The following is a 13,569-nucleotide window of genomic DNA, read 5'->3' as shown; positions in this document are numbered from 1 at the left end:
TCAGATGTGGTCATTTCATTTTGGCTCTCAAATAACAACAGCCTCTTATAAACTGTGTACATGCATACAGCTTGCTGCTCTGTTTGTCCTTCCAGCTGAACAGAAGATTATATTTGCCATAAAGGGAGTTCCTCTTCAACAGAGTAACTGTCTGAATTGGAGTCGCTCTGTACAGCTAAAAATAGCAGCTATCATTTATGAATCGGAGCAAGTTTTCCAGTCCTTTATTTTTTTTATTTCCATTCCCCACCTTCTCACACACTGAGAGGAATGCAAGTGAGGCAGAGGCACAGTCTAAACTGTTTTTAGATAAGGAGAGAGTGCAAGGCACACACACATACTGTCGCTTCAGAGCTAAAAGTTTCCTAAAGCAACAGGACAATCCTGTGAAAGGGATCCTTTATCCACTGCAATATACAGTTGCCCTGGGTCAGTAGACTGGGCCAGCCATGTGACCTGTGCTGCGTCACAGTCTTTTACATAGAAAAAGACTGATGAATAGACAGCATTTATTTTGATGTCAAACAGATCACTGACCTTTGTTCAATTACAGAATCACCGCATAAATTATTTAGCTGTAAAATTGTATTTTTCTGCTAACAGGATGAAATAATAACTCCAGTGCTCTTCCATACAGTTTCACAAAAGAATTTCCAAGTAAGTCTTGGATCTCAAAACAAGGAAAAATAAATCAGATCAGTCCTCAAGGGTCATAAAAATCAGTCTATCCTCTCAGATTCTTGGACCACGTTGCTCTGCATTGGAAATAAGTAAAATGATCTAAAAACATCTGCATTGCCATTACTAATTTGGGAAAAGACCTCCCAATCAAAAGAAGAATGGTGTGTTAGAAATACATGTGCAGCCATGATAAAAGCTAATCAAATTGTTTTATGCCATTCAAAAATTTTAAGCCTCTAATCCAGGTCTGGGTTGTGGTGGCAGCAGACTATGCGATGTAGCCCAGACATGCTTCTCCTACTACCACCGTAAGTGCTCTGCCAACCCCTGTACCAGCTTCTTGTCCTCACGAATGGCTGAACAGGGTTTTAGCGAATGTATCAATATCAATAATAATTTAATCAAATGTGTTGGTGAACAGCTAGCTGAAAAGATGAACTGTCCCCACACAGGGTCTGGTGGTAATATTTCTGCTTTTCATTTACATAATTCATCTCCAGCATGTAGATGCTGTAAAGCAAGATAGTAAGACTCAGTTCTGAATGGGACATGGGAGGAAATTTGTTTCCACAGTGTGCATTCTGTGTTCCTCCAGAACGAAGACACATTTACATACAACAACATTCAACGTAAATACATTTGTACAGAAGACATAGTGTGATTAGCGAGCTATGGAATTTAGCATTGCTATGGCAGAGGGGACAAAACTCCTGCTAAGACCTGCCTTTTTCTGAATGTCCATCTGCGACCAGATGGGAGTGGAGTGAAAATTGGGTTGAAGGGGTGTCTAGGGTCATGTGCTATGGTGAAAATAATAATAATAAATGAACCTTAGCGTCAGTTCAAACTGAAAGAGACTGACCATCTTCCTGCTTATCTATTTATTATTTACTCTCTTTCTCTGTAGCTGTCTGTTCCCGCTTCCAAATCAATCAGCTGACTGAGGGCGTTCACTCTTTCAGTTAAACTAACCAGATATTGCCACAACCTCTGTGAGCCAATCACGTGGTTGCTATCAAAGTTTAAAACTGTTCCTTTCTCTGCTGCTGTTTGCTGTCATTTCAGTGTCAGATTGATGCAACCCTCCTCCACCTCATTCATCTCCGATTTTCATCACAACCAATCCTCCCACTTGGATCTTCACAGAAGTCCCACTGCACATCTCATCCATTCAGATGACAAGCCATAGCTCTTCACCCCTTCACCACCACCACCAGTGTCTAGACTCCATTGGGGGGATTTTCCTGTACAGCTGATGGCATCACTACCCCCTCAAAATATGATGGTCACAATAGGGTCTAAGACTCTGAGACATTTTTCTTTCTATTTGGTGAGAAAAGAGGTATTTTAATTTGTTATGTTTGTCGAATTCAGTGTTCAGCACAATCTTCCGTGAAATGTTCCTCTGACAGTCTGGCTCAGCTCAAAGTCTCCCACTTAATCCACCAGTTCTTCTTGTCATAGCAAAACTGGATTGATCAAGGCCTACACTGAGCTTCATACAAGGCAGAACACATTTAATCAGTGTTGTATTGCATATGTATATGATGTAACTTTTTCCACATCAAAGGGATGGTTCACACAAGCCTCAGTTGTACAAGTGTGTCTGGCTTAAGCTGCATCATGTAGAAGTCTTGAACAAAGAATATGCACAAACACATGTGATTATTGTTGTTTCTGTGTGAAAGGGGGAGAAGTAAGAAGCCATGTAATGTTTAAAGCATTATTTCACCCTGTCTGTGATGCTTCTATGATCCTTACCAGTTGTGTGAAACAGATTTACTCTGAAGCTCAGGCCTCAAGTCCAGCTAAACCCAGTAATCTGCTTCATCACTGATAGGCTGGCCAACTCTGACACTTGATCCTCATTCCCGGACACATGCTGTGGTTAAATTTGGAATGTTCCATCACTGGGGACACATGATATCCCCCCCATCCCCCAGCTACTGGACAATACAATAGGTTTACACAGTCACAGTTGCAGGCATAGAAGGATTCTGTCAATAATAGAGAAAGAGGGAGGAGTGAGGACGGATGGCGTGAAAGTTGAGGGGTGATGACATGTCAACAGATGTACACACAGAGCGGTGGCAGGCAGCCAGTAATACTACAATGGGCAGCATTTATGAGCCATTCAGTGTGCATATGTGTGTCATTGTCTATAATTGCTAAAAATGTTAGGCCTGGCAGGAAGACACCAGCTGAACTAACCATCACAATGAAAGCAGTGAATGAGTTCTCTTCTTACATCTTTTTTGCATTTAACCACAATTTATTCTGTGTCATAACACAGAGGTTACTGGGGTAGGTCTGTCAAGTCAAGTTCATTATATTTATATAGCCCAATATCACAAATCACAAATTTTTCTCAAGGGGCTTTACAATCTGTAAAGCATACGAATCCAGTATGGGTTTATATGAATATAAATCAATTAATTAGGTTAATGCAATGTAATAGTAACATTATTGCTATCAGGCTTTGTTTAAAGATTTGAATATTTCAGTTATGTAAGTTGTATTCATATTTAATTTGTACCATATATAAATAATAATAATAACCCCATACATGGATTGTGTCATAATTTGTTCTGTAAAATAACAATGTATGGTAGGATATGCCTTTTGTTTCAAATGGGTACACATACTCACTAGTGAATATACTGTATGTCAAACATGAGCATGGTGGATTGCTGAGAGATGCCACTGAAGTGCCGTCTCTGAGGTTTCAAAGATAAATTATTAATAATAAAGCTGCAACTAACTATTATTTTCTAATTGATCAATCTCTTGGTTATTTTTTGGAAAATCGACAAATCATGTAGACTATAAAATGTCACAATCACAATTTCACTGTGTCCAAGATAATGTTGAAATTACTTGTTTTGTCCGACCAACAGTCCAAAACCCAAAGATATTTTAGAGAAACGAAATCTTCATTTGAGAACCTGAAACCAGAATGTAAATATTTGGAATTGTTGCTTGATAAATTACAACATTCTGTTGTTTGGTTAATCGCAAAATTGACTGATCATTACTGGACTACAAATTATCACCCAGTGTGCGTTATCCATTAGGGGAGTGCATATGACATACTGTGTCCAATGTGCACTCTACATTGTATATAATTCCATGGAGACTTGTTGCTGGGACTATTTAAGCAAGGACTGGAAAAATGTTGTCTTAAAATAGAGGATCATCGAAAAAATTGTGTTGCACCAGCAGGGTGGCTGGTGGATGAATAGATTATGCTTCTGGAAAGATTCAAAATGAGCAAATGTGCATTCTGAATTAACTTCTGTGCAGCTAATTTGTACTGATGTCTCCGTGCAGACATAAAAAAAAACTAAGGGGATCAGTAAACTATTACATTTAATCTCTTCTATGTTCTATCAACCTACTAGTTATTAATGGTAATTTTGGTTATAGTTATTAATTTATTAATCAGTTCCAAATTGATAGTTTAGTGTATTTTATGAGACTGAATCAATTAATTAGCTATCCCTTTCCCTTGTTTAAGGGTAGTGCCCCCAGAGGACTTTATTAAAGTTATTATTTATGATTATCTTTGATAATTTTGATAGCCAAATTTAATTGATTGCACCTACACAATTTGGTGCCCCTTTAACCATTGTAAATCCCAACATAGACTAATATATTTCACTTAAACCAACCTGTCATTAGTCCATCCTTAAACACAGAAGAACGTAAGGTGGGACCACAGAGTCAAATGATACTTATTCAGTGTCTTTGATTGTCTCTGCAGCAACTCTTCTTCCACCGATGATCACATCAGGACCTTGCCGTTTTCTTCCCCTCCTTACATGCTTTGTCAACAAGTGGCCAAAGATGTTTCGACACTCTGTCTCCCAGTATGTCAAATCCTGCAAGTCGAAGCTTCTTTTCCATCACTGTAGCCTTCATTGAGACCTTCCAGATTTTCTGCCTGAAGGTGAGCATAGTGAACTGTATTATCACTGGATGTGAGCTCCTGTTTTCCCTGGGGCATCCGGTGAGGTGTACAGTGTCGATGAGGAAACCAAACTTTTCTCATCTGGAGCAATTTCACTTGTTTCCTTGCTTCCTCTGCGGTTTTGTTAACAGCCTCAGGGAAGTTAAACAGCTTTAGGCTCCAATGCCAACTGTAGCGTTCCGCTTCTTCGATCTTCCTCTCTTGTTCAGAAATTGACTCACACCATGCACCTTCTCATTAGTTGTCTTTGGTGATCTATCCCTTCGACATTTTCTTTAATAGCCACGATGTCCAGTTTTATTTATTTTTTTGTTCGAGAAAGTGAATCTGCTCGACAACTCGTTTTTGTTTTGGCATATTTGATGATCAGTAGACAAGTTAGCTATTAACAGGCTGGTTAGATAAACTTGGTTGCAGTTTCACAAAATTTGTGTTTCCTCTGAATAGTAACTCTGTATTACTAGTCTTCATCGTGGTTTTCTTATAAACGCTGCTCTTTTAGGTTGATATTTTGTAGTTTTTATCCTCAGTTAAAGCAACTGGTGCTCAAAACTTTTTGGAGCTCAAGACCAAACAAACGCACTGGCCGCCATCTTGTCCAGCCTTTGCTGCTGAGCAACACTGAGAACCTTTGAATCAGTCAGCTGACACCAACAATCACATGACAACAATTCAGCCAATTAGACTGAAGTGCAAGCTCTGTTTACACAAAGATAGAGAGGACATGGAGGGCAAGGATTCATGCAATGATATGTGAGTGGCAGGAACGGTGTACATGGAATCCAATAAAAAGTGGCTGGCATTGTTTTGTATGTTGTAAAGATTTATGGCATTATAATTGTTATACTGCACAAAAGACATTTTTGAGTTCACCCTATTTCTAGGCATGATTGTGCTGTTTCCATAGAGGAGCAGTGTTCGATTCTTTATTATAGTGACTAACTATCTACTATACATTTAAACGTACACTAGTTTTGCTCAAGCACTCATAACGCTCTCCTTCTTTTAATTATTTTCTCTCTGATCCCACAGTTTACACGCTTTTCAGTTTTGCTAGCTACCATTCTTTAGCTTAGCAACTAGCAATGGCTTCTCTCTTTCCCTCTCACTCTCCTGCTCTCTCCTGCTTGGTGTGTCAAATGTTTAGCTATTCATCTGCCTCCTTTAGTGATAATGGTACATGTAATAAATGTAACTTATTGGAGGCGAGGCTTAGTGAATTCGAAATGCGGTTCTGCACCATGGGAACTCAATCATTAGCTGGTGTAATAGAGTTCCACAAGGTTCTGTGCTTGGACAGATTCTATTCACCTTATATATGCTTCCTTTAGGCAATATTATTATGAAACACTCCATAAACTTTCAATGTTATGCGGATGATACCCATTATATACATCGATCAAGCCAGATGAAATTAACCACTTAGCTAAACTTCAAGCATGCCTTAAGGACATAAAAACCTGGATGACCTGCAATTTTCTCATGTTAAACTCTGACAAAACTGAAGTTATTGTACTTGGCACCAAACACCTCCTAGACACGTTATTTAAAGATATAGTTGCTCTAGATGGCATTGCCCTGGTCTCCAGCAGCACCGTAAGGAACCTCGGAGTTATCTTTGATCAGGATTTATCCTTTAACTACCACATGAAACAAACTTCAAGGACTGCCATATTTCACCTACGTAACATTGCAAAAATCAGGCACATCCTGTCTCAAAATGATGCCAAAAAACTAGTCCATGTATTTGTTACTTCTAGGTTGAACTATCGCAGTTTCTTATTATCAGGCTGCCCCAATAAGTACCTTAAGAGTCTCCAGTTGATCCAGAATGCTGCAGCATGTGTACTGACAAGAACTAGGAAAAGAGATCATATTTCTCCAGTATTAGCTTCTCTGCACTGGCTCCCTGTAAAATCCAGAATAGAATTTAAAGTCCTTCTCCTCACCTACAAAGCTCTTAATGGCCAGGCACCATCGTATCTTAAAGAGCTCATAATACCTTATTACCCGACTAGAACACTGTGCTCCCAGGATGCAGGGTTACTTGTGGTTCCTAGAGTCTCCAAAAGTAGAATGGGAGCCAGAGCCTTCGGTTTTCAAGCTCCTCTCCTGTGGAATCAGATCCCAGTTTGGGAGGCAGACACCATCTCCACATTTAAGAGTAGGCTTAAGACTTTCCTCTTTGATAAAGCTTATAGTTAGGGCTGGCTTGGGTGAGTCCTGAACCATTCCTTAGTTATGCTGCTATAGGCCTAGACTGCCGGGAGACTTCCCATGATGCACCTCTTTCCTCTCTCCCTCTCTGTCTGTATGCATTTTTATCCCATTACTGCATGTTACTAGCTCGACATCTTCTCCCTCCCATAGTTTTGTGCTTTCTCATTTCTCTTCTCTCTCCTTCTGTCGCTTTCAGCAGGTATTTCTGGTATTCAGGTATTTATATTTCAAGTATTTCCTCTGGAGCTGCAGAGACTGTATCTATGGTTGTGGGCCACCTGCTGCCCCTATGTTCCTGCTTGACAACTGCTACTACAATTGTTGTTATTGGCTCTGTTACTATTATTGTCATTATTAGTCCTATGACTGTCTTTCCTATTATTATTAATGTATTAATATTACCACTACCATTACATTATTACTATTTTAAAATTCTAGGTGGTATTTGCATTGTGCTTCCCTCTCCTCTCCCTCTCCCCCACCCACCTTCTCTCTCTCTCTCTCAAAACCTCTTTCTCTGTCTCTCTCTCTGCTTCTCTCTCAAAATCCTCTCTCTTTCTCTCAAAACCTCTCTCTCTCAAAACCTTACATGGCAGCGGCAGATGGCCGGCCACCATTAAGTCTCGTTCTGCTTGAGGTTTCTGCCCCTTAAAAAGGAAGTTTTTCCTTGCCACTGTCGCCAAGTGCTTGCTCATGGTGGGATTTGTTGGGTCTCTGTAAATAATATTATAAAGAGTACGGTCTAGACCTGCCATATAGGAAAAGTGCAATGAGATAACTCCTATTATGAATTGGTGCTTTATATAAATAAAATTGAATTGAAGTGAATTGAAGAAAAAAGTGACCAGAGCAATAAACACCCAGAAACTGCTTGGGTGCATTTTCCTCTAATTTCCCAGTCATTTAGGACAACATTATATCTGGGGAATGTTCAGTCTGAAAAGGATGTGCACCGTTTTGCTACGCTTTCTGGATTGAATGACATGTTTCCTCAAAATGGTGTGCAACGGGCTTTGAGGTACGTTATCTCTCGTTTGGTGGGTGTTTCAGAGGTGTTACCCAATCAGCAATGTTGTGTTTAGACCCCGCCGTATTAAAAAAGCAGTGCACTTGCATACACAACAGTTTCCGTTTAAATACATGTTTGGTTTCGTTTTGTTTGGGCTGAACCATAGACTGTATATAAAGATGGACAACATGACAGCTCCCCAAAAGTGAAGCCAAAACATCTCAATCACCACCTGGTTGCTGGCTGCAGTATAGGTCATAAACCCCACGGGATCTAGATACTGCGGCTCCAACTCCGATCACTACTGTGCAGAGTGGAGTGGAGACGCGTCGTCCATCTTTATATACAGTCTATGGGCCGAACCAAGCCCTGGTTCCAGAACCAAAAACACAAGCCAGAACAAACAAACTGTATCTGTTATGCACAATATGCTTCATTGAAGATATTGAGATTAGTATTGATCAGTTTCCTGTAATCACTTTTAAACTTCTGTATTATCTAAAAAAAATATTTTCCACTTTGACTTGAATGTTCATTTATGACCCCAAACTTCAATCAAGACTCCCAAACTTTATTAAAGTTAAAGTGTGAACTTCATTGTTAAAGATAAATGCAAATGTTTATGTACAGTATAAATGTGTTTGAAAAATCACACTTCAACCCATTAATCAAGGTTGTCATCAAGTAAATGCACTGAGAATCATAAAACCTAAAGCTTCACTGACCATTTATGGGCAAAACACAGCACACTGCCAACAGTTTGGGAAAGAATCAATCAACAGTAAACAGTCACTATAGTTAATCATGGCAATGGTTTAAACAAATCTTGGGTCTGCTTGGTAAGATGTCTGTTTCAACTGAACGGGCTAAAACACATCAAGTCACTATTATATTAAAATTTGCCTTCATGTTGGCTGGCATGAGCCTCAGGTGACGGTTTTAAGCAATAAGCAACTTGAGGTTGTATTTGCAGTGATTTTAGAGCAGTGGCCTGGCCCTCTGGTCAATCCAAGAACCATTCTGGTTTACCCAAATGCCCCCATGTGCCCCTGTGGTAAGCCCAAGTGCAGGTCTAGTGTAACCTTAGGACAGAAATGAACCCTAACCCCCAGTCATTTCAACAAATCCCCCAAATGATGCATCAGATCATGAAAAAACACTAATTTGTGCAGTGCCACTAAACCCTTAGCACTGGTTGTATATTGTGAGCTGCAGAAACATTCAATATGAATGTAATTCGTAAGATAGCGGGCGGTTCAAAATCTACAGCCTGCAGTAGCTATTACATTTTTAAACCAGAAGTGACATGATTGTTACTTTTATTTTTTAAATGCTGCCTTTCTGCTTAGGAATTCAGGTATTCTTGAACAGCTAAACAAATTGATTGCTAAGTCACACATATTGGCATTAGTGGACTTGTGTTAATTCTGAATGAATCAGTGATAGAGTTAATGAATAATAACTTAACTTGTGTTTTTCTGCACCGGAATATATGTGTGGCTTCATGTGTCAGTCAAGCAGTACAAGAAGTCGAAGAACTTAGTATATAACAGAAAACATACACACACACCTAGCAATATGAGGAAAACACTCACCCCATTGAAGGAAACCAGAGACATACTTCTCCCTTGCAAAGGGTGAGGAATAGAACTCCTGGTAGACGCCCACCAGTAGGTCCAACAGGGTCTGGAGCCCAACGGGTCCCGTGGTCTGGGGGCCCTCAGCCAGGTCAGGTGCACCAAAGCCAGGGCCCATTGACATGACGCCTGGTGAGTGAGGGGTTTGTTTGGTTTAGAGTTGAGGTGAAATCCCTGTGTCCATGGTGGGTTGGATTTACAGTGAGACAAGCTTGATCTTCTTCTACCTCTGGGTTTACAGGTGCTCTGGTTGGTCTATTGAGAATCACATTTACAGTAACAGCCCACCCCCCCGATCACCACCTAACACCACCCCCTTGCCCGTCCCGACTTGCCTTTTCTTTCTACCTACTCTGCTTGATCACAGTAGAAGAGTGTATGTTTTGTATGAAAAAATCCTCTTTTTAACCGTTCATGTTCCCTCTTCTTCCCCCCTTCTAGTTTACTGTCACTTTTGTTTTTTCTCTCTCCTGTTTGTCTTTATATGCCAGTCCCCTTCTCTCTATCTATCTCTGTCTCTCTCCTTATTCTACTCTCCCCATAGGTATGCAGCATCTGTCAAGCCTGCAATTTTTCCAGCTCTGACTCCAGACCTTTTTTGGTGTTTGAGTCTCCCTCTCCCTCTCTCCCCACTCCCTCTATTCAAAGTACTCCAAACGTTCTACTATAACAGTGAAATCTAATAGAGAAGCATATACGTGTTCTGATAGAATTCCTCTTTTCCTTTTACGTCTGTCACTTGATATTTTTTTTGTTTGCTTTTCTTCCCTTTATCTTCCCGCTGTGAAAGTGCAAACCACTGACCTGAATCAATGCTAGCTGTTGCTGTTACACTCAGTCACGTTTTGAAGACTGTAAATCTCTTATTCTGTCAACTGACCAAGGATCTTTTTTAGTTCCCTTGATTTTTTTGTATCCCCGCTGTCTCACTCTTCTCTCCCCTCTGTCACCCCTCGTAGTCCTCCTCCTCCTGTCCTGTTTTCCTCTGTCTCCCTCACTCACTCTTTTCCAAGGATGCAGCAGAGATCGATTCCTCTTGCCCAGCTCACTGGTCTTGAAAATCCTTCACTCTCTGTCTGTTTATCCGTTTACTCTCTCTGTCCCTCTTTCCTCCTCTACTGCAGCGTCTGTAGCTCTGCTTCTGTACTCTTTCATTCTCTTCTCTTTCTCCTCCCCAACTTTTCTGTTTTGACTTTTCAAGTGAACTGCCTCCTTCCTCTTCTCTCTTTATAAATACACCACAGCTGCTCTGGCAGTCCATTCACTGCAATATTAACCTGACCGTGGCACTATAAGACGCTGTGAGCATCAGTCCCATTGGAGAACCGAGGACCCGCCGCCCGGAAGTATTTTCCTCACTGTTAATTCCCATGTTAAGGTTTTCTTTCAATGATATCCTCAACATTTCTCAAAACTAAAACATGAAAGTGTCCTTGATAATTCAACAATACGATAGGTCAGTGTTACGGCTATCAGTTTAGATTGTTTCTCCTTCTATTCTGAGAAATAAAGTTTTTTGTTGTCAGTTTTGGCTAGGCTAGGCTACATTACCCATGATCCTTAGCCACTGTCTAAGGAATTGTAGTTTTTAGGAAATATTAGTGTTTTTCAAAGGATTAGAAGATGTAAATACTGAATTTAGAGTACACTGGGGAGTTTAAGGGTGTGGTAAACACATTTGTGTAATCAGATTTTGAATATCTAATTGTTAAATGGGTAAAAAATTAATTTTAACCATATTTACTATCCTGTGCTATTACTTATATCTATATTTATACTGTGCAACAATCCTTCATATGTATACTGTATATACAGTATATATAAACAGTACCGTTCAAAAATTTGGAATCACCTGTTATATTGATGTTTTTCTTCTTTCCTTCAATAATGGCTATTTTAACAGTAAAAGTATAATTAAACACCAAATATATTATTTACATTTGAAAGAGTTTTAGAATAATGAAATGTTTAAAACTTGTTTAGTCGATGTCCCCTGAGTGTTGCATGACAGGGGGAGAATACTGTTATAACCATTTTCATTTTTCCCCCCAAATACTAATACATTTTATTATGTATATATAATATATATATATATATATATATATATATATATATATATATATATATATATATATATATATATATTGTATAAGTGACCAGTGGATTATTTTTGAACCACAACTGTGCTTGCAATTGGGCTCTAAATATTTTGAGAACCTGTTTTTCTTTGGGCCCTCTGCAGTCTCCTCAGTGGTTAGATTGAATAGGTTTAAACTGTGATTTGTCAGTCCATGGTATGATCAGCTGCATTTCCGTGATCCAATTCCAATACTGTTAACCCTGGACTAACCTTCTATTTCTATTTAGAATTTTTAAGAACAGCTTTGCTAAAGCAACACACCTGTTAATTCCAGCTTGTTATAGGCATTATCGTGCACTTGACACTGAAACAGGAACCTGTTCCTACTTAAATCTGCACAGATTTTAATGCCAAGCTTCCAGTTTCTTTTACCAATGACTGCTGATATCTTATATTCTTATTTAACTGTTGCTCCAAGGTATCTTTGTGCCCTTTCAATTGTCAGTCTGGTTGAATTGTTGTACAGCGTTTTGTTCTCCATGTACAAAACATAATTTTTTTGCAAACCCTTCATACAAAATAACATCTATTTGTAAAGAGGACAGGCGACTCCAAACTAAAAAAACTTTGTCCTTCACCCTCCGCGGGTGGTCTCATCGTTCGATCTCGTGTCCTCTACCAGAGGCCTGGGAGCTTGAGGGTATATATATATACATATATAATCTGCGTGAGTGCGTGCGTGCGTGCGTGCGTGCGTGCGTGCGTGCGTGCGTATATATATATATATATATATATATATATATATATATATATATATATATATATATAGGTTCTGTGCAGTATCTTAGCTCTTCCTAGGACTGCACTCGCATGGACAGAGACTTCAGATGTTGTACCTGGAATCTGCTGGAGCCACTCTCCCAGTTTGGGGTTCACAGACCCCAGTGCTCCGATTACCACTGGCCCCACTTTTGCTTTCATTCTCCACATCTTTTTTAGCTCCTCTTTCAGCCCTTGGTATTTTTCGAGCTTCTCGTGTTCCTTCTTCTTGATGTCGCTGTCACTTGGGATTGCTACATCCATCACCACTGCCTTCTTCTGCTGTTTGTCGAACAACACAATGTCTGGTTGGTTAGCCCCGAGTTGTTAAGTATGCTCACTTGATAGCTGAAGTCAAGAGCTCTCTATAACAGTTGGTCCCATGTCTGTAGCTTCGTTTGTTGCTGGATTATACGCCTTCAAACATGCACCAAGGTCAAGGTTCAAATGGTCAGTATCTCAAAGCAGGAGCCATGAAAAATCTTCATACTGACATACACACATCTTACTCTCCAGGTCACATCCTTTTCAACAATGTATCTGGTTTAGCTTCAATATATAAAATGAAGCTTTGTTTGTTTTGTTTCTTTTTTAGTGGACAATAACACAGCTCATACATTATTACTATTTTAAATAGTTCTAGGTGGTATTTGCATTGTGCCTCCCTTTCCCCCAAAACCTCTCTCTATCTTAAAACCTAACACCGCAGCGGCGGATGGCCGCCCACCATTGAGTCTGGTTCTGTCCAAGGTTTCTGCCTGTTAAAAGGAAGTTTTTCCTTGCCACTGTCACCAAATGCTTTCTCATGGTGGGATTTGTTGGGTCTCTGTAACTAATATTATAAAAGAGTATGGTCTAGACCTGTTCTATAGGAAAAGTGCAATCAGATACTTCTGTTATGAATTGGCACTATATAAATAAAACTGAACTGAATTTAATTGAATAATGCTGACAATCTAGAGCATTATCTAGCCTTGGAGGAAGGCCTGAAGTGCTTGGATTATGGCTGAAAAGGCCAACTCGTTCTCATTCACAGGTCACCAAATGATGAGGCATGCATAGGGTACTATTTACACAACCCTGAATAATTTTTGTGTCTTTATGATTCTTGGTTTTGGGATTTTATGTCAGCATGACATTGTCAGCAGGCAAA

At 39.7% G+C, this 13,569-nt stretch overlaps 1 protein-coding gene across 3 annotated transcripts in view; it reads right to left on the bottom strand.

The window, feature by feature from the left end:
- LOC122888517 (myotonin-protein kinase) overlaps nucleotides 1-10,841 on the bottom strand; it is a 51,138-nt gene extending 40,297 nt beyond the window's left edge. For all 3 annotated transcript variants that reach the window (XM_044223079.1, XM_044223080.1, XM_044223082.1), the window contains exon 1: nucleotides 9,476-10,841. In XM_044223079.1, coding sequence (XP_044079014.1) covers nucleotides 9,476-9,641 — 166 coding nt within the window. In that variant the 5' untranslated portion in view covers nucleotides 9,642-10,841. The remainder of the gene's footprint in view (nucleotides 1-9,475) is intronic.
- Between the last annotated feature and the right edge of the window lie 2,728 nt (nucleotides 10,842-13,569).

This window comes from Siniperca chuatsi, linkage group LG14 (assembly GCF_020085105.1).
Source record: "Siniperca chuatsi isolate FFG_IHB_CAS linkage group LG14, ASM2008510v1, whole genome shotgun sequence".
In the NCBI taxonomy this organism is placed as follows: domain Eukaryota; kingdom Metazoa; phylum Chordata; class Actinopteri; order Centrarchiformes; family Sinipercidae; genus Siniperca; species Siniperca chuatsi.
The sequence above is the reverse complement of the archived record's forward strand: the minus strand, read 5'-3'. Positions and strand labels throughout refer to the sequence as shown.